The 24,098-nt window shown below is 39.6% G+C and overlaps 3 protein-coding genes across 3 annotated transcripts in view; 2 read left to right on the top strand and 1 right to left on the bottom strand.

Annotated features, from left to right (window-relative positions):
- The first annotated feature begins 1,508 nt into the window (after nt 1-1,508).
- Nucleotides 1,509-17,927, top strand: LOC119489186 (glutaminase kidney isoform, mitochondrial-like). Its single transcript, XM_037771351.1, has 18 exons — nt 1,509-1,726; nt 3,892-3,979; nt 6,166-6,287; nt 8,827-8,956; nt 9,038-9,117; nt 9,248-9,411; nt 9,889-9,947; nt 12,562-12,594; nt 12,690-12,748; nt 12,827-12,893; nt 13,765-13,815; nt 14,270-14,446; nt 14,547-14,678; nt 14,773-14,865; nt 15,013-15,074; nt 16,374-16,450; nt 16,551-16,614; nt 16,738-17,927. The coding sequence occupies exons 1-18, from the start codon at nt 1,509-1,511 to the stop codon at nt 16,892-16,894; spliced, it is 1,833 nt and encodes a 610-aa protein (XP_037627279.1). The 3' UTR covers nt 16,895-17,927.
- spryd4 (SPRY domain containing 4) lies at nt 17,925-20,599 on the bottom strand. Its single transcript, XM_037771354.1, has 2 exons — nt 20,402-20,599; nt 17,925-18,882 (listed from the first exon to the last, which is right to left on the bottom strand). Exons 1-2 carry the CDS (start codon nt 20,532-20,534, stop codon nt 18,341-18,343), a joined length of 675 nt encoding a protein of 224 aa, XP_037627282.1. The 5' UTR covers nt 20,535-20,599; the 3' UTR covers nt 17,925-18,340.
- LOC119489187 (acid-sensing ion channel 1-like) overlaps nt 20,562-24,098 on the top strand; it is a 63,493-nt gene continuing 59,956 nt past the window's right edge. The window contains exons 1-2 of the mRNA XM_037771352.1: nt 20,562-20,695; nt 21,196-21,327. The gene's annotated coding sequence lies outside the window, so the exon portion shown is untranslated. The remainder of the gene's footprint in view (nt 20,696-21,195; nt 21,328-24,098) is intronic.

Here is a 24,098-nt window from a genome sequence, read left to right on the forward strand (position 1 = left end):
ATCCATACGGAATGTCACTACAAATATAAAACAAATATAAAGATACAAGATATAACAAGATTTTCAAGTATACTGTTGACAGATTTCCAGGCGTTGAATGGTCTAATTTCTGTGTTAAGAGTTAAATAAACTTGTTTGCTGGTCCTCACTTGTCCAGTTTATGTCCGTTTATGTTAAATACTGTAGGGCTGCAACTAACGATTATTTTCATTGTTGATTTATCCGTTGATTATTTTTTCTCAATTAGTTGTTTGGTCTATAAAATGTCAGAAAATGGTGAAAAATGTCGATCAGTGTTTTCCAAAGCCCAAGATGACGTCCTCAAAGATCTTGTTTTATCCACAACTCAAAGATATTCAGTTTACTGGCAGAGAGGAGTAAAGAAACCAGAAAATATTCACATTTAAGAAGCTGGAATCAGATAATGTTTACTTTCTTTTTCTTGAAAAATTACTCAAATCGAATGATTATTAAAGTAGTTGCTGAATAACTTACAGTTGAAAAATAGTCGATTCATTATTCATTTGGAGAATAAAAATAGTTTGTAGATATTTGAGCTCTTTCCAGCATTTTAACCCAATTTAATCTCAGTCTACTTTGAAATTTGGGCCACAAATATCACAACAGTTATTTATATAGATACTGTCCAGAGTGACATTATTCATCTGTCCTTCTTTCTATGAATTTTGAACATTCAACACAACACAACACATTCATACAACTCTGTAAATCCAGAGGACAGATGGTAATTTTGTAATGGGTTATGTATGAATAACTGTGATGTGTTTTGTTTTTTGTCAGATGTATCCTACTTGTCTGTCTGTTTATAGTAACAATATGTATATTGTATCTGTACTTTTTCTCAAACTGAGCTGCCTATGGATGCAAAATGAATTTCAGTGCAAACTGACAATAAAGTTGTATCGTATCGTATCGTATTGTATCGTAACGTAACATAACACCCTGCAAGTTTTTTGAAAGAGCAATAAGTGAAAAAAAAGCTGCCACCACCCAAATGCTGGTTAAAATATGCAAGTGTCTGCTAGATTTGCTTCACTCCTCACCCGCCAAAAAACAACAATGGTTATCTACTGAATGGCTGGTAGATTTTGGAGTCCACCAGCCACAGTGGCAGATGGACAAAAAAGTTAATTTCCAGAAACACTGAGTAGCCTGTAATCAGAGACTAGACTAAACCCAAGTAGGAATATGCCTGAAGTATGAGCGTGATTTCCCCCCCTTATGAATCAGCAGCTGCAAGTCATACCTAAATCAAAGAGGGTTTGGTTTCAGTAACTGCTGGTTATTGACCCCACAGTCAACATGCTGTCTGTGTCACAGCCCCGCCTCCTGCAAGCAGCCTGTACTTGATCCAGTCTGTAAGAGAGCAGCTGCTATTAAAGCTCTGAGGACCAAGGGCATTGGTCACAAATATCTCTCTAGATCAGCTAGAGAGAAAAACAAAATAACTCTTCTGAATTATTAATGATTAAGCCCTACTTATCACAATGCACTGCCTGAAAAGTCTGAGGACAGCTAACCCGGGACTCTTGCAGCTATTTAAAAATGCAGGGATCTCTGCCAGAGCTGGAGCTGACAACATTGTTCTGTCCAGGATGCAGCAACCTGTTCCTCCTCATCTCCTCCTCTCCTGCTGGGCATCACCCCACCAACACAGAGGCCTGCACGACCAGAAAGGCTCTGAAGTGGATCAAGTACACCCCAAGTAGGTCACACTATAGGCTGTCTCTAAACCAATACATCACCACTAATTAGTCAAAATATTATTCATAATTGTACACATATTATATTCTATATATATATATATATATATACTTAAATGTCTGTCTTAATACCTCCATGGTCTGACTGGGTTAGGACATAAATGGTGATAGTGTTAGTCAGTATCAATGCGTGTAAAAAACATTAATCCTAACCTCACTCCCCTCACTGTTTCTTGTTCAAAAAGATAAATAATTGTTTTTAAAGCCAGAGTTATGCTTCGTTTATTTCAGTTTGTGTTGTAGAAATGGGAACATAAGATTGGAAAAGTACTAGTATCAAGAAAATGACACTGAATTTCAGAGAGTTTTGGAAACAAGCTGATATGCATTGGAAATAGAGGAATTGGTTACACCATTAAAGGGTTGGTATATCTAGTATGGAGTATAGTGACTGACTGGGTCAAGTAGACTAGGCTGTCTCTAAACCAATAAATCACCACTAATTAGTCAAAAATATTATTCATAGTTGTACACACATAATATTCTATATACATATACTTAAATGTGTGTCTTAATACCTCCATGGTCATCTCATAATTCATGCTGGTTACTAACTCCTGCTACCATATCATTCATCACATATTGTATATTGTGCAGTAAAAGCTTAAAATAAAGTTTTTAGCTTGAGCATGTGACTCTGAACTGTAACATGACTAATTATAACTTTTGTGTTAAATGTTTTGTGTGAATTACAATTACTATACTACTATTATATGTTATATATTAAGTTTAATTTATACACAAAGTAAAGCATAAAAACTTAAATTTGTGGTTTTAAAAGGTTGTTTCCTACTGACCCAGCAGTTGGTTGCCCCAGCAACCTCAGCTCAGGCTAATGCTAAGAAATAGCACATGTCCAGCCAGCAACACATGAGGTCACCATATTTCTGACTGGCTGTCATCAGAAAATGTGACCCCACTGTGCCTGTGTAATAAATGAGGAAAATATGTGACAGAAAACACAAAAAAACGAATTGTTAAAAAAAACATAAATGCATTTTAATATTTTTAATTTAAAGATATATTTACAAAAATCTAAAAGAAGAAGAAAAAGATAGCAAAGATGCTCTATCACAAAGATGACGCATTATAAGCGCCAAGGAGAGGAAAACATCGACATTCTCAAAATAGTTTGTGGTGCTGGGAGTAGATCCCCTCCAATATGTACTTTTAAAAAAAAATGAATTGCTCCCGTATACACTTTTCTCTGCCTTATTTGTCAACGTTTCGGTCAACAAGGACCTTCATCAGGACATTAAGAAGATAAAATTGTGGTGTGTGTTGTTTTAAACACCACCTAATCAATATGATTGGATGATTGGAAGTGTCTGCCATCCCTATTGGTTGAGGAAGTTACATCATCACATATCCACTGCACCATGAAAAAAAACGCTGCCAGTGATTTGAAAGTGGATACAGAGGTGACTCCAATTACAGAAAACACAAAACTAAATTGTTAAAAAACAAAAATGTGTTTTAATATTTTTACTTTAAAGATACATTTATAAAAATCTACAAGAAAAGCAAACGATAGCAAAGATGCTATATCACAAAGATGACGCATTATAAGCTCCACCAATGGTTTGCAACCGGATACATCGTTTCATTCCTATGAGAGGTGGTCAGTTGGGCATGAAGCTGTGTTAGATGTGTTAGTGCTGCCTGCAAAACCACAACTTGTCTTTTTACACTTAAGTTGTTGTAAAGGTTTAGCAAATAGTTGTTGTTATAAAAAGAAAGAAAAAAAAAAGAAATTGGTACTATTCATATAAAAATCGACAAGGTGAACAATATTTCAAAGTATATTTTTGTATGTTTAAGGTATGCCCAAGCAGTAAAGGGGCCTGAGAAAACATCCTGTAAAGGAATCCTCTTTTGTATGATAGTGTTTTATAAACAAACAGTCATGGCAAATAGGCCATGGCCTCTCTCAAACACACACTTTATGATAATAACCTAGTCAATAGCTGGATATTTGCCAGTATTTTCACTCCTGCCCATGTTATTGACATAAACGTTGACGTACTGTTCATGGTTTCGACTTGATACATTGGAGCCAGTCCAAATTCAGAGATCACAACATTGTGTGTGTTGCTTGTCTTGGCAGAAGTAGGTTGATGTCCAGTATGGAGGACCTACTTTTCTACACCATCACTGAAGGCAAAGAGATGATCCCCTTGTCCCAGTTCATCTCTGTGAGTCAACAACACACTCACGCTTCCTCTGTCACGCCATGGACTGTTTTGACTTTCCATGACATATGTGGACAAACACACAACACAAACTCTGACCTACAGCAGTATTGTATATCGGAAAAGCACCTGAACCTTGGGGAGTGATATAGGAGCCCACAACAGGAATCCAGAGCGTCTCCAGCTGAATGCAGGGTCAAGTTTAAAGGGACTTTCTCATGTAATAGGACTAAATATAGTAGGTGTGACACTGAGGTAATCAGTATCAGAGAACAACATGCATTTTCACAGAGTGTACTTATTTGTGGGGTTTAATTACGATAAGTATCTGTTGTACCAGCAGACGTAATGATAACCTCATTAGATTAAAGGCTTTTCATTTAAACAACACAACCTAAAGACTTACTTAGTGACTACTGAAGAGATGTCAAGATTCTGTTAACCTGTGCCACAGTTGATACTTTCACAGTCCTATATCGTACATATCTCAGAAGATGAACAGGACATAGACTGTGAGGTGTTTTTGTGCTCTCTGATAACTAACAAGCTAATGCAAATCATCACACCCTCATTTAGCTTCACGTGGTGCGACCTTTTAGACAGTCACATAAAAAAAAAAGGCAGACATGGACATCTGGTGACCTCGGTGTCTATGGCAACTCAGTGATTTTAAGAAGGAGCATGCATTTAGGAGAAGAGACGTGTGTCAACACAAGTGGCTTGTTGTCGCGCCACGGATGACTGGATATGTTTGTAGAGGTGACCGGGTTAGGACATAAATGGTGATAGTGTTAGTCAGTATCAATGCGTGTCAAAACATTAATTCTAACCTCACTCACCTCACTGTTTCTTGTTAAAAAAGAAATAGTTGTTTTTAAAGCCAGAGTTATGGTTCGTTAATTCCAGTTTCTGTTGTAGAAATGGCAACATAAGATGGGAAATGTACTAGTATCAAGAAAATGACACTGAATTTCAGAAAGTTTTGGAAACAAGGTGATATGCATTGGAAATAGCGGAATTGGGTTATACAGCATTAAAGGTAGGGTTGGTATATCTAGTATAGAGTATAGCGACCGGCTGGGTCGAGAGTATTGCGACCGGCCGGGTCGGGTATTGTGACCAACTGGGTTGAGAATGGCGAGCGACCGGGCCGAGTATAGCGACTGACCGGGTCGAGAAACCGACAGAGTTGAGAAACCGACAGAGTTGAGAATAGCAACCGAATGGGTCGAGAATAGCAACCGACTGGGTCGAGTATAGCAACCGACTGGGTCGAGTATAGCAACCGAATGGGTCGAGAATAGCAACCGAATGGGTCGAGAATAGCAACCGACTGGGTCGAGTATAGCAACCGACTGGGTCGAGTATAGCGACCGACTGGGTCGTGAATAGAATCCGAATGGGTCGAGAATAGCGACCGTCTTGGTCGAGATTAGCGATAGACTGGGTCGAGAATAGCAACCGACTGGGTCGAGTATAGCGACCGACTGGGTCGAGTATAGGTCAGATCAGATCATCATTTCAGCTCTACATGACAATATATAAAGGATACTTAATTATTTCATTAGGTAAGATATATTAGGTAATAAACTCTACATATAGCTATCATTCTCAAGGCCCATCTATGTTTGTTTTGTGCGGTTATACAAAAACTGCTCACAAACCTAAAGAGAAAACCTTCTCGCACATTCAGTTGAAGGATAAAACTCTAAAATAAGCTCACAAAAAAACTATGAGGGCAGCCCCGACTTTAGCATTTCCTGCCCTGAAGCTAAGAATCACTCACAGATATTCAATAGCAGCAACAGCGAGCTCGCAGCCATGTGCTTGTTGCTCACTGAACCAGTTATCAGAGGAGATGACTCTTGAGCCTCTCCGGTCGAGAGGGTCGTGCACATGTTTTTCCCCAAAATAGATGCACATGGCTCATACAGTGGCTGTCAGCTTGATGTGTGACTTACGAGAAGGATCCGGTGTACACTTGTATTTCCCGCCTATTCCCACGTGGGCACCCCTGAGCCATTGAAGTCCCCTAACTATATCCATCTACACATGCTTGATATCCTGCCAATTGACATTACATACACACTGCTGTGCATGACACCAAAGTGTTTTATAAAGTTTGTCATGTACAACTCCCCCTTTTTCTCCCTTGCGTATTAATTTGCTCAAAACCACCTCTCCTCCAGGCTTTGAGAAAGACGGGTTTGTTGACATCTGACCCTCGGCTGCGTGACTGTGTCCGTCAGATGCGACAATCCTCACGTGACTCTGTTGGGCCAGTCATGATGGACCAGAAGCTCTTCAGAAGGTGAGAAAAGCTTTGTTTATTTATGAAGACACAGTTAAGCACACACACAGTTGAGTATTCAACTTTTACCTGAATGTGAAAAGCAGACACAACACCATCTGTTTGTTTAAAAAAACACTTTAATGTTGTTCCTAATAGGCTTCTTCTTACTTAGAAATTACATAATCAAATTTGTTCGACGACAGCGTGCAAGGTTAGGTAAGGTGAAGGGTCTTTCACACTTTTTTTGCGGTAAAGTAACAGGTGTAACAGGAGGAGTAGTCTGGGGTCAGCGCTATTTGAGTCCAAGAGACTGACGGAGACATGTGTTTTATGGCTGACAGCTGCTATACACCAAACTCACATGCACACATGGCAGCCAAAGCAGTAGGGGGTGCAGAAAGACAGAAGGAAGGGCATCATTCTGGTTGAGCCCCAGACTATCGTAATTATATTAGTTTACTCAACAGATCTGTAGAGTAAGCTACAGTAAGCTCCATGCAGACGGTATCGTTTGTAGGTGTAGTTCACTCAATCTCATCCTTTGGCCTGGAACAGAAGAGGGTTACACAGTCTGGTAGTCTTCGTCGAATTTAATTGGCCTAGGCCATCTTTCTTTGCTTGTTTTCTTTGATTTGCGAGGTTATCCTTTCCTGAAGAACACTTAAGAGCTCACTATAAATAGGCTACTAGAGATAGAGAGAGCTATCTCCTATTTTTTTTTTAGGAAATGACCCATATGAATAATGTAAGCTCTCTCCACTCTCTACTCCTGGTGTCCCAAAACCTCACGCTATAGCATCGCCTTGGATCAGTGAGGGCTGCAGGCCAGATATTTTGGTTCAGACTAGCTGTGAGAGAATGCACATTCCTTTCCTTGAGAGCATACAGCATTGCTGACAATTATAGCAATGAAAATCTATAATAACTATGAGGATCTGCAGATATGTGCAGGTGTGTTTGTTTACCCTTTTAGCTGGGTATTTATTGGTCTGAAGCAGGTGACTTTTATTCCAGTGTGATGAAAAAAATTATGAAAGACCAGTTGAGCATTTCAATTAGATATGAATTGATTGCGGTTTCAGTTATACAAACATTTCTCAGGCAGAACCAGACACAGTGATTGAGGCCGTAGTGTTTGCGTGTTTGAGTCAAATAAGCTAAATTCTTTCGACTTTGACTTAATTTCAGAGAGAAAAGGGGATATTTTCTCACTTACCTCTAGTGGTTTCTAGGGGTGTACCGATATATCGATATGTATCGATTCAATGATCAATGATCCAATATCATTGATGCATTGTAAAAACATCTATATACTGTATATCGTCATCTTTAAGATACGCCTTTATTTTGAAATTCTCATGCGCAGCACATCTCCTTCCTAAACATTCAAACAGTGCTTAAACATGAGAAATTTAAAAAAATGTATTCACTTTGTTAAAAAGAATACATTGTTTTTCATTTAAATGTTTGGAAGAGCCCAGTAATAAAATTGTCAAATCATATTTTTAGTTGTTTTTTGTGAGTTGATATAAATGTAACTGATAGTGTTAAATGGACATATGATATCATCTCATATCGATCGAAGGCCCCTCATTTGAATCAAATCAAAATCGTATCGTGGCAGACTTTGTGATATTGGCAAATTTTGTGCCGTAGCCAAAAAAAATCGATATTGATATAATATCGTATCGTGATTATACTTGAGATTTACAACTCTAGTGGTTTCTGGACATGCAGATATGTTTTTACTTGCAGAGGTTTGAGATATCCGTCTCAGAGATTTCGGCCTCCACACCGATGCAATGGCGGTGAATGAAATATCATTTGAGGTTCTCATAAAATTACATTTAAAAAATCTACAGCAAGATGTCTTTCCTTAAACGGTGTCCCTGTTACTCTGGATAATCTACAAGACACACTGTCAACAATTTTTACGGGGACTATTTTTTCAGTAGAAGGTAGTTTAAATGAAAACAAGAGGTTGACTGATGGTGGATTTTTATAGGCCGATATAATAACGATAGTTTGGAGCAGGAAAAAGCTGATAGCTGATTAATTGGCCGATATCTTCTTTACTTCTGCAGCAGCCTGCTCGGCTATTTTTGTCCCCACATGACTGGTGGCGACTATGCAGCCGTCAGCCACTATCAAAGTCCAGTTCCGCCGATAACGATAGTATGTAAAACGTCCTGTCGGCACCAATTAATCGGCCAAACAGATAAATAATAAGAATTGTATTAATCAAAGTAACCAGGGCAAAGACATCAAAAGACATTTCTTAAATGCACATTTTCAACATTGGACACCAAAAACTAAATTTAATTCACTTCCATGGTATCCGAGTGGCGTTAGAAATCTTAAAGGCTGACATCCCAAAATCTGGGTAAGTAAAACTAAAATTATCTATGTGCTTATAAACCACTAGGAGTGAGTAGAAAATATGTTGTTTTTGTTTTTTTGTTTGGTTTGAGGTATTTTGGTAATCGCGGGATCTCTTGTTGTGAAGTTCTTTGAAATCTTCCTCATGATGTCTGTTTAATAACGTCTCCTGTGATAGGTGTCTTGGCAACAACATCATGCTGCTGACTAAGGCTTTCAGAAAAAAGTTCATCATTCCAAACTTTGATGAGATGACCCAGCAGATCGACAGGATGTACGACAGCGCACAACAGCAGGAGGCAGGACAAGTAAGTAACGTATTAACACACACATACTGACTCATTGTCTGCTCGTTCATTACAGCAACACTCACGTGTGTCTTCATGTAGGTAGCTGACTACATCCCTCAGCTGGCTAAGTTCAGCCCTGATCTCTGGGGTGTGTCTCTGTGCACAATAGATGGACAGAGGTACGGTAACATCTTCACTTTAATGTGTGTTTCCATTCTGAAAACCTCCACCGTGTGCATTCCCTCACTAACACTCCTCCATTTTTTGTTTTGTTCCCATGCTTCTCCATTACATCCTCATGCCATGCAGACACTCTGTGGGTGACACCAAGGTTCCCTTTTGTCTGCAGTCGTGTGTGAAGCCTCTGGAGTACGCCATCGCTGTGCACGAGTTCGGCACTGAATATGTTCACCAGTATGTGGGCAAAGAGCCCAGTGGGTTCAAGTTCAACAAATTGTCACTAAATGATGAAGGTAAGTGATGAGCGTAATGGAGACTTTCACTCCAGTTATCCTCTCTACACAGGAACAAGCACTTACAACTGTGTACATAAATGTATGATTAATCAGCAAGCAAAACTACCCAAAATTCATCTTCTCCCCCCCAAGTATGTTATTGAGAAATCTTGGCAAGTCTTGATCAGTAATTTCAACAGACTATGGTTGTTGGCAGAACGAAGATAGTGCAACAACGAGCCCTAATTTTACGGGAAAAAAGCCATCCAGATGGACTTTTATCCAAATTGTGCACCATTTTATTACCTCACCTTTGTAGCCATTTGCTAATACATACTCCACTCTGAAGCAAACCAAATTGCATTTTATGTGCTCAGTTTATTAGCTGATGTTACTCTAAGTTCCCCTGATGAAATATCACCTCTAATCCCAGTAGTTTATTGCTCTGGTGGTTAGGGGCAAATTAATGATAAGATGCTCTCGTTTCTTGTGCAGATAAACCACACAACCCGATGGTGAATGCCGGGGCTATCGTCATCAGTTCTTTGATTAAGGTAAAATCAAAAGGCTTGTCAGCGACGAATACATTGATATGATAGTAGATGCAAATGTTTTCATTTTAGAATATACTCCCTAAACATACTACGGAGTTGGTTGTCATTAATGAGGATGTCAGGGTAAAAAACAAATAAATGCCTAAAAATAGGCTTTCTGTTTTTAAATCCAGACCTTGCTATGCAACGTAGCGTTCTGCTGCAGCCTCTCACTGGGCGTAAACACAGTTCAAAGGGGCAATCGTGTAGGCCTTAAAAAGTAATGATGAAAAGCAAGAATCTAAACAGGATAACCAGACACAAATGAGGCACTATAATATCAAGTATTTTTTTTAAAACAGCTCCAACCTACATCCTCACTAGAAGCAGGAAGTTGTGCAAAAACAAGCGCGAATTCACGATAGCTGTGACCACATACGCGCATGCATTCACACACCTCCCACAAATATAGACGTCAAGTGGTTCATGACCTACACCAGTGAAAGAGGAACTCTCTGCTGAGTACAATGACGCCTCCCACAAGAGGCTACGACAAACGGTTAATGAGTTTGAACATGGTACATGAATCCGTTTAGAAATTATACACCTATTTGTTATAGACCACTGCCAATTGGCATGAACACAAACACAAACTTGCATACCCACGCCCTTGACCTGCCAAATTTTAACCGCCAAAGGGTGGGAAATTTTTGTGGACCAACCGACTGAGCTATAGAGCTGCTGGCCGCAACTAAAATGTACAGGGATCTGTTTCACCAAATTTGCTAAATGAAAGCTGCAATGGGCAACATGAGATCACTTCCTCTCGTTTTAATTTTGACACATTTCACTCATCAATTAAATGCTGTGCTTGCGATCAGTACATGGGCATGTGAGAGCCCGGAGGGACTCACAAATGTTTTTGAAATTTGCTAATAAAAATCATTTTGAAACGTGACGCTGTCACTATTTGCAATCTGCGTAAAAGCAGAGCTCACAAATCATCGCTTTGGATATGCAGATTTGGGGTAAAAACCATGCATCTCAAATGTTTTTCATACATTCAGAGGATGGATGGCTTTTCTAGGTCTAGATTGACAATAAGGGGGTTTCTGAACAGTTTCCAGAACAGAAGTGCTCGCCATCCAATCACCGTAAAATGAAATTCTTGCAGAAATCTCCAAATGTCAAAAATGTTATACCAAATCACAGCATGGCTTTTCTATGGTGTTGCTCAAGGTCTTGGTGTCTTAATGTGGTATTTTAAAGAGATTTTTATCAATTCTCGATTGGTAAAAAATGATTAAATTTAGCACCAAATCTGTGTAACAAATGGTATCAACCCAAAGAATGCTCTAACAACTTAAGAGACATAATAGAGCATGGGAATGGCCATCATATGTTTCTATCATAATGTTCTAAACCCTTTTACACTTTCACAATTTATTTGAATTAATTAATTAATGTTTGTTTGTGAGCTGCATCTCAAATTAATCTTCAGGTTCCCAGCTTTCAGATGAAGTCTACTGTTGACCTGCTGTCTCCCCCTAAAGACCCTCTGTCCCCCCTAAAAAAGACAAAAACGGGTCTATGGTGCGTCTCTCAGGAGCAGAATCTATTGGTGATGTCGTACTATCTAATCACTCATCTATTGGCTGGTCACTTACCGCCCGCAGCAGCTGGACTATGGTCATTACCACCTGACTGACCAGCCATTAAAGTCATCTGTGAGCTTTGGCCTTATTATAAAACATGAAGGGGTGGAGTTTAGCCATATATGGTTGTTTACTTTTTTCCTCTGTGGAGTCCTGATGTCTCTCAACTGACTGAAGAGACACTCTGGACTTTTTATCATATGTGGGTCAGGTTCAGCAATGAGGGAGGGACTCTGTGTGGGAGCTTGACAGCAGGGGCGTGTGTGTGCTTCTGACCAATTACAGCCCTCAGAACAGAAGGAGTGATAGCCACCCTCGCTTGTGTGTGTGCGTGTGTGGAGGGGAACAATATTGTTTGAACATAGTCTGTTACGATATTTGCATATAATTTATATACATACTCAGGAGGCTTGATATTTTACACACAGGACAGAGACAAATACAAAGCTGATAAAAGCTGTTTTTCTACAATACTCACACCCCAGTGGGAACAGCTATACCTGCAAAAGTTTAAATGTCACAAATGTATGTGTTTTGTTCAAAGACGAGTTGTCGGAGCACCAGAGAGCAACCGCCTGGAAAGAAATAACATCAACTCCCTTATTGGCCATGATGTTTTTCCTGAGGTTATCCCTCCTACTCACAGTAATATTTGATATGATCCTTAACATTTATAGGTAGAGTCATTAAATATGAATGTGACTACGGCCCCTATTTGTCAACTTTACAACTTGGTAATAATAATCCCTTACTGGTCCGTGAAATTCAAGCACAGCCATAAACAGCACGAGGCCACAGTGCCACGCGGACTGACAGGCACAAAGACATCATGTCCATGTCATACCTCGGCACCCACCCAAGACTGGACTCAAAACTATGCTTCGGTGTCAGAGCACTCAAACACTGCCACCTATAGGGACTAACTGACTGTTGATGTAAAACTGGCATCAGAAAGTCATTTGTTTCCTCTCTGTTGACAGCCTCATTCCAATAAGGCAGAGCGGTTTGACTATGTGAGTAAATGCTTTTCATTTTCAAAGATTTTCTTGATTCCATGTATTTGTTTGGTCTTCCTACTGAACCATGTGAAAATATGACGTTATTGCAGGTGATGGATTTCTTGAAAAGCTTGTCTGGGACAGAGTATGTGGGCTTTAGCAATGCAACGTGAGTACTGTGCTTCAAGAAATTGTTGTCCTTTTCACGTGAAATGCAACTTTCCGAATACCTATTATCTTCTTGCAGTTTCCAGTCAGAGAGGGAGACCGGTGATAGGAATTATGCAATTGGTTATTACCTCAAAGAGAAAAAAGTAAGTTTTTTATTTTTAATTGCAATCAACTCAAGTGCTTGTTCGGTGCTCAGGTTTTCAGAAAGTATGTGCTGACCCTAGGGCTGTCAAGGTTAACGCGATAATAAGGCGTTAAGTTAAATTTATTTTAATGCCACTAGTTTCTTTAATGCATTAACGCAACTTGCGTTATTTTGGTTGTTGCGGGCTCAGTTTTAAAGCTCAAATGAAGATACTGGTATCATATGAAACTAGAAAACCTAAGGAATCCATTGGTACCAATCATGTCATACTAGTCATGAAGAGGAAGGAGGGTAAATAACGCTCCAAACTTATGCTAAATTTTGGCAAGAAAAAACTGGCATGGCCATTTTCAAAGGGGTCCCTTGACCTCTGACCTCAAGATATGTGAATGAAAATGGGTTCTATGGGTACCCACGAGTCTCCCCTTTACCGACATGCCCACTTTATGATAATCACATGCAGTTTGGGGCAAGTCATAGTCAAGTCAGCTCACTGACACACTGACAGCTGTTGTTGCCTGTTGGGCTGCAGTTTGCCATGTTATGATTTGAGTATATTTTTTTATGCTAAATGCAGTACCTGTGAGAGTTTTTAATAATATTTGTCATTGTTTTGTGTTGTTAATTGATTTCCAATAATAAATATATACATACATTTGCGTAAAGCAGCATATTTGCCCACTCCCATGTTGATAAGAGTATTAAATACTTGACAAATCTCCCTTTAAGGTACATTTTGAACAGATAAAAAAGGTGCGATTAATTTGCTATTAATCATGATTAACTATGGACAATCATGTTATTAATTGCGATTAAATATTTTAATCAATTGATAGCCCTAAGTGACTCTTTTATTTTAATCCTTGCAGTGCTTTCCTGAAAATGCAGATATGATGGCAGCCCTTGACTTCTACTTTCAGGTAAGACTCTTTGTCTTTAACATATTCTATTCTGTGGATGAAACTTTTAAGGTTCAAGGAACAGTTCAACATTTTGGGAGATAGGTTGACTCACTTTCTTGTCGAGAGTTAAATGAGAACATTAATATTACTCTCATGTCTGTATTATAAATATGAAGCTAGAGCTGGGAGTCGGTTAGCTTAGTTACGCATAAACCGTCTGCTGGCTGGTTGATCGACAGGACTCCAGGTAGTCACTGCACCCAGCCAAGAAATAGTCATGTTCGTGTTATTACGGTTTTCATATATTAACATTTTCCAATATAAGATGTTAATTCGCCAGGTTAGCTGTTTCCCCCTCTTTCCAGGCTTTATGCTAAGTTAACCTAACCAGCTGCTGGCTGTATTTAGTTGCAATAAAGCAAACAAGTATATTTCCCAAAATGTCAATCTATTCCTTCAACTGCTTTTCCAGTTGTGCTCTATTGAGGTGACGTGTGAGTCAGGAAGTGTCATGGCCGCCACGATGGCCAACGGGGGTATTTGTCCAATCACAGGCGAGCGTGTGCTGAGCGCCGAAGCCGTTCGCAACACCCTGAGCCTCATGCATTCCTGTGGGATGTACGACTTCTCCGGACAGTTTGCGTTCCACGTGAGTCACCTGGAATTCAAGGATCTGTTTGAATGCTTGTTGCTCTGAGTGGTAGCATGTCATGAGATGTTGAGACTTTTTGCTTGCTCCTCTTGTTCAGGTGGGCTTGCCCGCTAAATCTGGCGTTTCAGGTGCTGTTCTGCTGGTCGTCCCCAACGTCATGGGTATGATGTGCTGGTCTCCACCGTTAGATCGCCTTGGAAACAGTGTTCGTGGCATTCACTTCTGTCAGGTATGCAGTCGCCATCACAGTTTTATTTATTTGTCTTTATCTAATTTGTCTGTGTCTGCATGCTTCAAATATTAATCAACTTTTGATTCATTAGGACCTGTTGTCTCATTTCAACTTCCACAATTACGACAACCTGAGACACTTCACCAAGAAACACGACCCCAGGAGAAGATCAGATGAAGATCCAGTAAGTGTAGAGGCCGCAATTCTCATTTAGGCTAGAAACATTGATACTTCTTTGGGTGACTTAGAAATAATGCAAAAGAATTTTTATGTAAAAAGTTTACGAAACAGTCCACTATCATATGGTCATGTTTGCCTTTTGATCCCTCAGAACAAGTCAGTGGTAAACCTGATGTTTGCAGCCTACAGTGGTGACCTCACTGCTCTGAGGAGGTAAATAAAATCAAAAACATTGCCTTTCATTTTTCATCACAAAGCTCCGACACCAGACGAATACAGCTGAAACGGTTGGATGATGCAATCTTAAAGGAACAATCTGACATTGATATACTTGTTCACTTTCTTGCCAAGTGGTTTGATAAGAAGATCAATATCACTTTCATATCAGGAGCCAGGAGCAGGTTAGCTTTGCTTTGAATGAAGACTGAAAGCAGGGGGAAAAAGCTAGCCGGGATCTGTCCAAGGGTAAAAACTTAATCTATTACAGTATATCTTGTTTTTTTAACCCGTACAAATGAAGTTTAAAAATGACAACCCTAACCCTAACCCTATTTTACAGGGGTTGGTCGAGGAACTAACCTCCCATAAAATCGCAACTTGACCAGTCCTTTTGTAGGCCAACCAGGAAGTTAGCATCGCCCTGGTTCCCTCGACAAAAAGCCAATGGGATTTTTCAATTGGGTTTTGGATTATTGCAGAAAATAAGCTCTGTGGCAAACAAACGTTTATGATACTTACACATTTTGTTCAGCAAGATAATCTTCGTAAATGCACACCACTTTTATGATTTGTGATTTGTGATTTGTGAAGTGTAAATGCAATCGCCAGAAGTAAAAAGATAACGTCAGGCCATAAACAAACTACACCACGGTCGCATGAGCACGAGTATACACAACGAGGCTGTAAAGGCGGACGAGCCGGCGTGATGAAGTTTTGTAGACTCATTTAGCCACTTGTTAGCAACCACCTTTTTAAAGACACATATAAGAGTCGGATATTTACTGACGTATTTTATACCGTAGAATAAAACGTTAAAATCTTTTATCAGAGATCTAACTAAAAACCCATTCAAAAGACCCATTGACTTCCCGACAAGGAACCGGAAGTGCTAAAATGCCAACTCATTTCCAGGTTTTAGGACTCATTCCTGCACATCTCTATTATTGAGCTTTACAGGTGTTGGAAGGCCCTCGGACAGAGCCAGGCTAGCTGTTTTCCTTCTGCTTCCAGTCTTTATGCTATTGTAAATTAATCTCCTGGGTGTAGCTTCATATTTATATCACCTACAGACATGAGAGTGGGAACTCTTGGCAAGAAAGCAAACATATTCCCACAAAATGCTGAACTTTCAAAAGTTCATTCTCTACTTTTCAAAACATGTCTGCTTTCATATTAATAATCTCTCTGCTTGTGTAATTATAGAGCTACTCAGCAGAGTTTCTGACAGTTTGCCATCACTCGAGTCAACCTCTCCATGTGTGCTCTCTCTCTTCTGTTCTCTTTGTTATCCAGGTTTGCCCTTTCAGCTGTGAACATGGAGCAGAGAGACTACGACTCTCGCACAGCGCTCCACGTCGCTGCTGCGGAAGGTGACACTTCATTATTAGTTCATTCATTCCTCAATAATCCCCGCTTTGATATGCAAACAAGAATAAATGAAATGTGGCGTTGCTCACTTTTGCCTTTCAGGTCACGCAGAAGCTGTTGTCTTCCTAACTGAAGTGTGTAAAGTGAATCCCCACATGAAAGACAGGTAGGGATTTTAGATATAAACATCTGATATTAGATTAAAAAATGGTAGAAAAAAGGTGTCCATCTCCATATTACTAATCATAACAATCCATCCATCTCCATATCACATTGTGTTATCTATCAGATGGGGCAACACACCTCTAGATGACGCCATGCAGTTTGGACATGATGTTGTTGTTTCAGTCCTGCAAGAGTACCAGCGTGTGTGCACTGATGTCGAGGCGCCGTGCGACACGGAGGAGCAGAAGACCACGCTGGATACGCTGAAGAGCATCGTCTAAACCACAAGGGATCATACGGGTTTGTGATGGAGATGAATCTGTTTTATTATGAGAGGACTGAAAGGGCACAGGACGATTGAGAGACCTGATGAATGAATGAGTTTATCTTAAATATGGTAATAGATGTTACATAATATATTTGTTGAAAAGCTATTCGGTGCAGGATGAAGTCCATTTGAGATGTTTTTCCTGCAGACTGGAGAAATTGCTCAACAATGTAAAGTATCAACAAAGCACTAAATAATCACTCAATCTGTTGTTTGTGTGGAGGAAAGATAACATTCATTTAAGCCATGATTTGGCTTGTGTTGCAATATTAATGAACTGTTTTTGTGCTCAGCTTCTGATAGAAAATGCCACTGTGATGTAAATATCTGATATATTGTGCCTATTTATTGTTAAGATATGGAAATATATTTTGCTTCATCAGTACGTCAGTTAATCAGGGGATTTTTATGCCCCCCTGTGTAATAACTGTATAAATATTCCCAAAGTTGCTTCATTAATTATTCTAGCTCAACAGGAGGTGATTCAGTTGCACTGGAAGGACTGTTTCATTGTAGTTTGTGCCAGTTCATTGAGGCTCATAGGCCAGTTTATTCACTGCTGATACCTTGTTTTGATGTGGTTTTCTTTTTAGCTCTTTTTATTGTGTATCACAGAAACATCTGCATGTTTCTGGTGCTGGGAACAGTGCACATTTGTGTTACTCTAGCACAAAATATATAATTCAATTTATGCAAATGACTGTTGCAGACTACACACAGATGTGTTTGAAGTGACTTTTTGATATAAGCAAATTAAAGCTTTTGCTTGTTAGTATGCGGTGTACTGAGAAACTCAGACACAACTCAAAAGTCATGTGATAAAAATGTAATATTCTACAGTTTAATCATCTCAAATGAACGCATTTTATTCATTGTATTTTATTTCACTTAACTCAGTGAAAGGCAGTGAAACGATTCCTCAACATGACTTTAGTCTGTCACTGTAAATATGTATCATCCTGCTGTAAATAAAAGAGAAATAAGCAGTTTCAGTGATTTTATTAAACAATATACAGTATGAGCATGACACTGAAAAAGATTATGTGGGTAATACCAAACCACAGCTTATAAACAAACAAACAAACTTGGCAGTTAATGTTCCTCTCAAAAAAGACCACACATCCTTTTCACACCTGAGAGGTAATACATGAGGTACACACAAAAACAGCTTCTGTGATATGAATGCCTGAGGCTGGATGACATACTCAAAGTATGAACTTGCATTGTCATTATGAACCACCTGGACCATGGGAAATAAACAAACACCTGTAATTAAGCTGTAAATGACTCCCTACAAAGATATTACTTTCTTTCCCTGCACCGTTGTGATAAATGTTGCCACGGTACCAAACAAAAGCCCGCGGCCATCACTATCATCGCCATCACAGTTCATCCTGCTTCACTTCAGGCCTTCAGGCTCCTCCAGACCAGAGTGTGTGAGCAACTCCCCGTCCCAAAGTCCAAACGCGGGGCAGAGGGGAGTCTTGAACTGAACCCTGATGGTGTGAATGATTGAGGGTTTTCCGATTTCCACCAGCGCCAGAAGGCCCGCTTCGTAGTCGAGCAGGATGCCTATGCGGTCCGACTTGCCCACCAGCGTCACAGGAACTATCTTATTGCTGTGCATGGCAAACCACTTGCGTTTAGCGTAGCCGAACACCCAGGAGGAGCTGTTGGTGCCCACGCAGTCCTCTCTGGGCATCAGCGCCTCGGCCACACCCAGACGAAACTCTTGAGACTTTTTCACCGTCACCTCCCAGTAGTGTCGTCCGCTGCTGATCTTCTCGTCGCCAAACACGACGGCCCAGTCCTGGAAACGCTCTGGGTTGTCTTGCACGCGGCTGGGGACCAGACCCAGCATGCGGTAGATGACGGCAGTGTCTTTCTTGAAGAGGTCCAGGCTGCTGTGAGCCGTCCGCTCATCCAGCCTGAACTGAAGATCTACAGAAAACAAGAACAAAAAATGTTTTCAGTTTGATATTTGATAATGGAAGCCTCATCACCCAAATCTGTCTCTATGCTTGTACTCTTCTGTGTCTATAAAAAATATTGGAATTTTGGTCATGTTTTGGGTGGCATTTACAGGTTCATGAGACAGTGTGCAGTGAAGTGGAAGACTGGACATGCAGAGAGAGCGGGATTTGACATAAGACAATGGCAACAAGCGGAAGTTGCCATTTACAAAGTAAGAGCGCGTATGAGGACGGTGCTGTCTTCTAGTCACAGAATATGAAAAAAACGGGGCGTTTTTTCGTTTCTGTCTTCTAGTGATTTTAGTTTTTGTTTTTAGAAATAGGAAATAAAAAATCAACCCGTTTTTGAAGTTTAGTTCATCCCTGTTTTTACCCTGATAAAGAAAAACGTCTTGTATTTCAATATTAATTTTTGTATTTTAAAACGAAAATCAAATAACCACAAATTTTTTGTTTTTTAATTATCCGTTTGTGAAAGGAAAATCAAATGACCAAAAGATACACTGACCCCTCGGATATGTTATAAACCAAATCGGATCAGAATTAACGTGGAGTGGTTCTCCAAGAAATGACTAACTGTTAGCCAACAGTTAACTAACTAGTTAACTGACTACTTAGTTGCCTAGTTACCTACTTAGTTGCCTACTTAGTTACCTAGTTGCCTACTTAGTTGCCTAGTTACCTACTTAGTTACCTACTTAGTTACCTAGTTGCCTACTTAGTTGCCTAGTTACCTACTTAGTTACCTACTTAGTTGCCTACTTAGTTACCTAGTTGCCTACTTAGTTGCCTAGTTACCTACTTAGTTACCTACTTAGTTACCTACTTAGTTACCTAGTTGCCTACTTAGTTGCCTAGTTACCTACTTAGTTACCTACTTAGTTGCCTACTTAGTTACCTAGTTGCCTACTTAGTTGCCTAGTTACCTACTTAGTTACCTACTTAGTTGCCTACTTAGTTACCTAGTTGCCTACTTAATTGCCTACTTAGTTGCCTAGTTACCTACTTAGTTGCCTACTTAGTTACCTAGTTGCCTACTTAATTGCCTACTTAGTTGCCTAGTTACCTACTTAGTTACCTACTTAGTTGCCTAGTTAGTTACCTAGTTGCCTACTTACCTACTTAGTTGCCTACTTAGTTACCTAGTTAGTTGCCTAGTTAGTTGCCTACTTAGTTGCCTAGTTACCTACTTAGTTGCCTACTTAGTTACCTAGTTAGTTGCCTAGTTAGTTGCCTACTTAGTTGCCTAGTTAGTTGCCTAGTTAGTTGCCTAGTTAGTTGCCTAGTTAGTTGCTTAGTTAGTTAGGTGTTATTTCGTTACAGCGTTGTTTGTTTGTCGTGTCAGGACGTTAGCAGGTTCTAACGGGGAGAGGTCCAGAACAATAACAACATGAGTCAGTAGCTGTCAGCCTGCTGGGACTCTGACTGACCTCTGAGCTGCTGAACTCAGAAGCTCTTTGTCAGACTTGTACTAAACATTGACTCACTGCTGCTCGTCGAGGTGGAGGTGTAGCATCTCCTCTCCGGCAGACGGACAGCCCGGCTGTGTCTGACTGACTGCGAGGCGACAGTTCGTCCTGCCAGGAGACAAAGACGGGCTGCTTTAACGGGCATCGCCATGTTGTTCACTGCTGCTGCTGCTGCTGCTGCTGCTGCTGCTGCTCACATGTTTTGGTTCTTTGTGGTTATGAAGATGTAGCAGCAGCAGCAGCTCACTCTGCTGCCTCCTGCTGGCCTGGAGAGGAACAACACAGACCATCCACACACCAGTGAGACCAGGGGTCAGCAACCTTTACTGTCAAAAGAGACATTTTAGGCAAAAAAAATAATAATAATTCTGTCTGGAGCTGCAAAACATTTGAGCATTGTGATGAAGGTAACACCGTTTATAGTCTAAGTATATAGTATATAAGTCTAATGCAGGGAGGGCCTAAGTGTAAAATGTACTACAGAGTATTAGGACCACATTGTGGGGAAAAAAATCTAAGATTTCCTGAATAAAATCATAATATTACGAGGAAAAAGAAAATAACATGGAAAATTACTACTAATAATATTATGACTTCATTCTCATAGTAGTACGACTTTTTTTCTCGTTAACTTCTGACTTTATTCTCGTAATATTATGACTTTATTCTCGAAATCTCAGATTTGTTTTTTCCCTCAATGTGGCCCTAATACTCCGTTGTACCGTTGTACATTAGACCTACGACAATGATGAATCAAAATTAAAATGTAAAGAAAAAAACGGTTATTCATTTCCATTTTTATAAATCCGCAGTGAGCCACTGGAGAGGAGCTAAAGAGCCGCATGTGGCTCCGGAGCCGCAGGTTGCTGACCCCTGAGTTAGACACATCAGCACCAAGGACAGCATGAAGACAGTCTCAACATCTGCAACCGTTTCACTTTTCAGTAAGTATAAACCCCAACTGATCCACACAACTTTATTTAAAATTATAGTGGAGATGGAAATTCGGGGGAAAATGTGTATAAAATGATCCACAAGACATCTAGAATTTGATAGAACGGTACAGCCTTAAAGGGACTGGTTTGTAAGAATCAGAAATGCTTGATAACAGCGACACCTGTGGCCGTTAAGTCAACGAAAGTCAGCGTCGGGCTCGAGCTTGTTCTCGCTAGAGCAAGAACAAGCTCGAGCCCGACGTGTTGAGCGATGCTCGTTCATGTCTATGTAGACATAGACATGAACGAGCATCGCTCAACACAGTGAGGCGACACACGTCAGCTAAAACCACAATATCCTCCGTGATTTAATTAAAAAACCCTCAAAATCACATTCCGTGCGTTCCAGTACCCATACTATTTATGATGCCAAAAAAATATTTAGTATGTTCCAATACATAGTATGTTAAATGTAGTATATCAATAAATACCAGGATGCAGTACGCAAGCCAGCATCCTTTTCTGGCTATTCTGACCCAGAATCCTCTGCGCAGCAGATATATGAGCAAGATGGGCAAAGTTCAAGGTGCAATGTTGCGACGAATTAGTCAATTGTCTCAATTGTATGCATACTGCATGCAACAGTACGTACTTTGTAAGGGCAGCTGCAGTATCTAATAAAAGTAAAAAGAAAATGTGATTTGGAACGCAGCCATAGAGTTGATGATCAGCATTTGGCTGTAAACAAAAAGCAATGGGGATCCATATTAACTAAGTGCCAGCTTCAAATGAGGGGAATGTGGGTTAGGACAGCTGTTGAATACTTAAACTTCAAACTCGTATTTTGGATTCGATAACAAAAAGTATCTTTTGGTCTCTGCCATATTATTACAACTGTTTGTTACTCTACAGCAGTGTTGGAGGACGTGTTCAGATAATTAACTTAATACAGAACTTGAGTAAATGGCTTGGTAACAGTCACATGTCAAAAACCTTTGGGAAAGTTTGCTTCAGCTTCATAAATATATTAAATGTAATACAGATTTCTGCATTAGTAATAGCTGTTTATGCTGGATTTGAGATAAGAATTGCTCCTGGGCACAGTGGCAAATGTAGTAGGACTTTTAATGTCAAAGATAAGAATATTTATTTCATGCTGATGCATTTAAGATGGGTGATGCATCTTTCATGACATGTATTAAATATTTTGTCATATTAACAAAGCTCGGTTCAGCTTTGTTGCACAGCCAGATCCATTTTTCACAGCAGTATCCAGCTGGGGAATAAATGTCATTGTTTATTCATGGACCAATCTAAACATGGCACATATCATTATTTTCCTTTGTGGTGCCTGATGATGACTTTGTTTTAGAGAGTGGCTGTTTAGACTCCCTCATCTCTTCACACTTCTGATAAATATGTAGGGTCCCGTTCAAATCTCTCTCTCAAATTCAACACTGAATTCAATTAATTCAGATTGTTCACCTGGGGATGAAAATGAGCTTTTAGCTATATCTCTGTATAATGCATCAGATTTCAAGTATTGAAGTTTATGTTTATTTTACGTGGTCCCTGTCAAATAAACTTGTAAATAAATAAATGAAACAAGCAAAAAAGACAGGTGATGACAAAAAAAAACATATAGCACTACACTATACTGTACAACATTACTATTCTACATGGTACACTATAAGGAAAGAAAAAAAATCAATGAATAAATTGTAATTGTTTTAGCAAAACCAAAAAACTGTCGGACTGTTGGTCACACAAAAACAAGCTATTTAAATATGTTAACTTGGGCTCTCACTGTTTTAACTTTATAGACATTTCATGGATCACATATTATAGATTTTATTTAGACGTTCTATAGACCAAACAATTACTTGATGAATCGAGAATATAATCAGATTAACCGATAATGAAAATAGTTATCAGTGGCAATCATAATATATATTACAAGATGGGACATAGTTTAATAATGCAATGGTAATGATGCCCATAGAAGAAAACAGATAAAATATAAATCAAATCGAGGAGGCAGGCTTTGAGGGAGCTCAGTACAGTTTTGTGTGTTGTTTTTCATGTTGGCTGTGACATGCGCCAATAGAAATATATTTTCCCCCCAAAGTAAATACTGAATTATGTTTTGGTCTTTTGTATTCTTGGTATTTGAGTTTTATTATCTTTACAGGCTGCAGGGAGTGTTGCTCTGTCCCCATCTCTTATTGTTGGCATTATGTTGACACAGTCTGTTTACTCTGAGTTGCCAGATCTGTCTGGGTCCACCAGTCTCAGAGGCCAGGTATTGGTCACTCAGTCTGTTTTTGGTTAAAGGGACACTCCACCATTATTATTATTTTTACCCAGAAAGACAGATGTAAGATATGCTGTATGAGAGACTGTATTGAGTTATAGACACTATGGAACAGAGGCATGACGCAAGACATTTTTAAGTGACCAAAATGTTACAATTAACTTTCATGAACTGAAAACACACTGTGAAAGGGTTAATGTTGTAAGAAGAAAACACTAACAACACCCAGACCAGACAACACCGTGGTAGCGACCTGCCAATCACAAGGTAGCCACACCCTAAACCATACCCTGCTTTATGGTCTATTTGACTCTAAATGGGACCATAATTTACTAAATGAACATCATGTTGTATTGAAGAAGACTTGAAACTAGCGATTGAGACCATAAACTCTGGTTTACAATGTTTATTGAGGTAATAAATCAAAGTGAGAAGTAGGCTCGTTTTCTCATAGACTTCTATACAA

Source organism: Sebastes umbrosus, chromosome 6, assembly GCF_015220745.1.
Source record: "Sebastes umbrosus isolate fSebUmb1 chromosome 6, fSebUmb1.pri, whole genome shotgun sequence".
NCBI classification, from domain to species: Eukaryota; Metazoa; Chordata; class Actinopteri; order Perciformes; family Sebastidae; genus Sebastes; species Sebastes umbrosus.

Coding starts and splice junctions, on each gene's coding strand:
- LOC119489186 (XM_037771351.1), top strand. CDS start 1,509: ATGCACTGCCTGAAAAGTCTGAGGACAGCTAACCCGGGACTCTTGCAG. Junction 8,957..9,037: donor AACAGCAGGAGGCAGGACAA/GTAAGTAACGTA, acceptor GTCTTCATGTAG/GTAGCTGACTACATCCCTCA. Junction 9,948..12,561: donor TCATCAGTTCTTTGATTAAG/GTAAAATCAAAA, acceptor CTCTGTTGACAG/CCTCATTCCAATAAGGCAGA.
- spryd4 (XM_037771354.1), bottom strand. CDS start 20,534: ATGGCGATGCCCGTTAAAGCAGCCCGTCTTTGTCTCCTGGCAGGACGA. Junction 18,883..20,401: donor CTCCACCTCGACGAGCAGCA/GTGAGTCAATGT, acceptor TGTTTTCTGTAG/ATCTTCAGTTCAGGCTGGAT.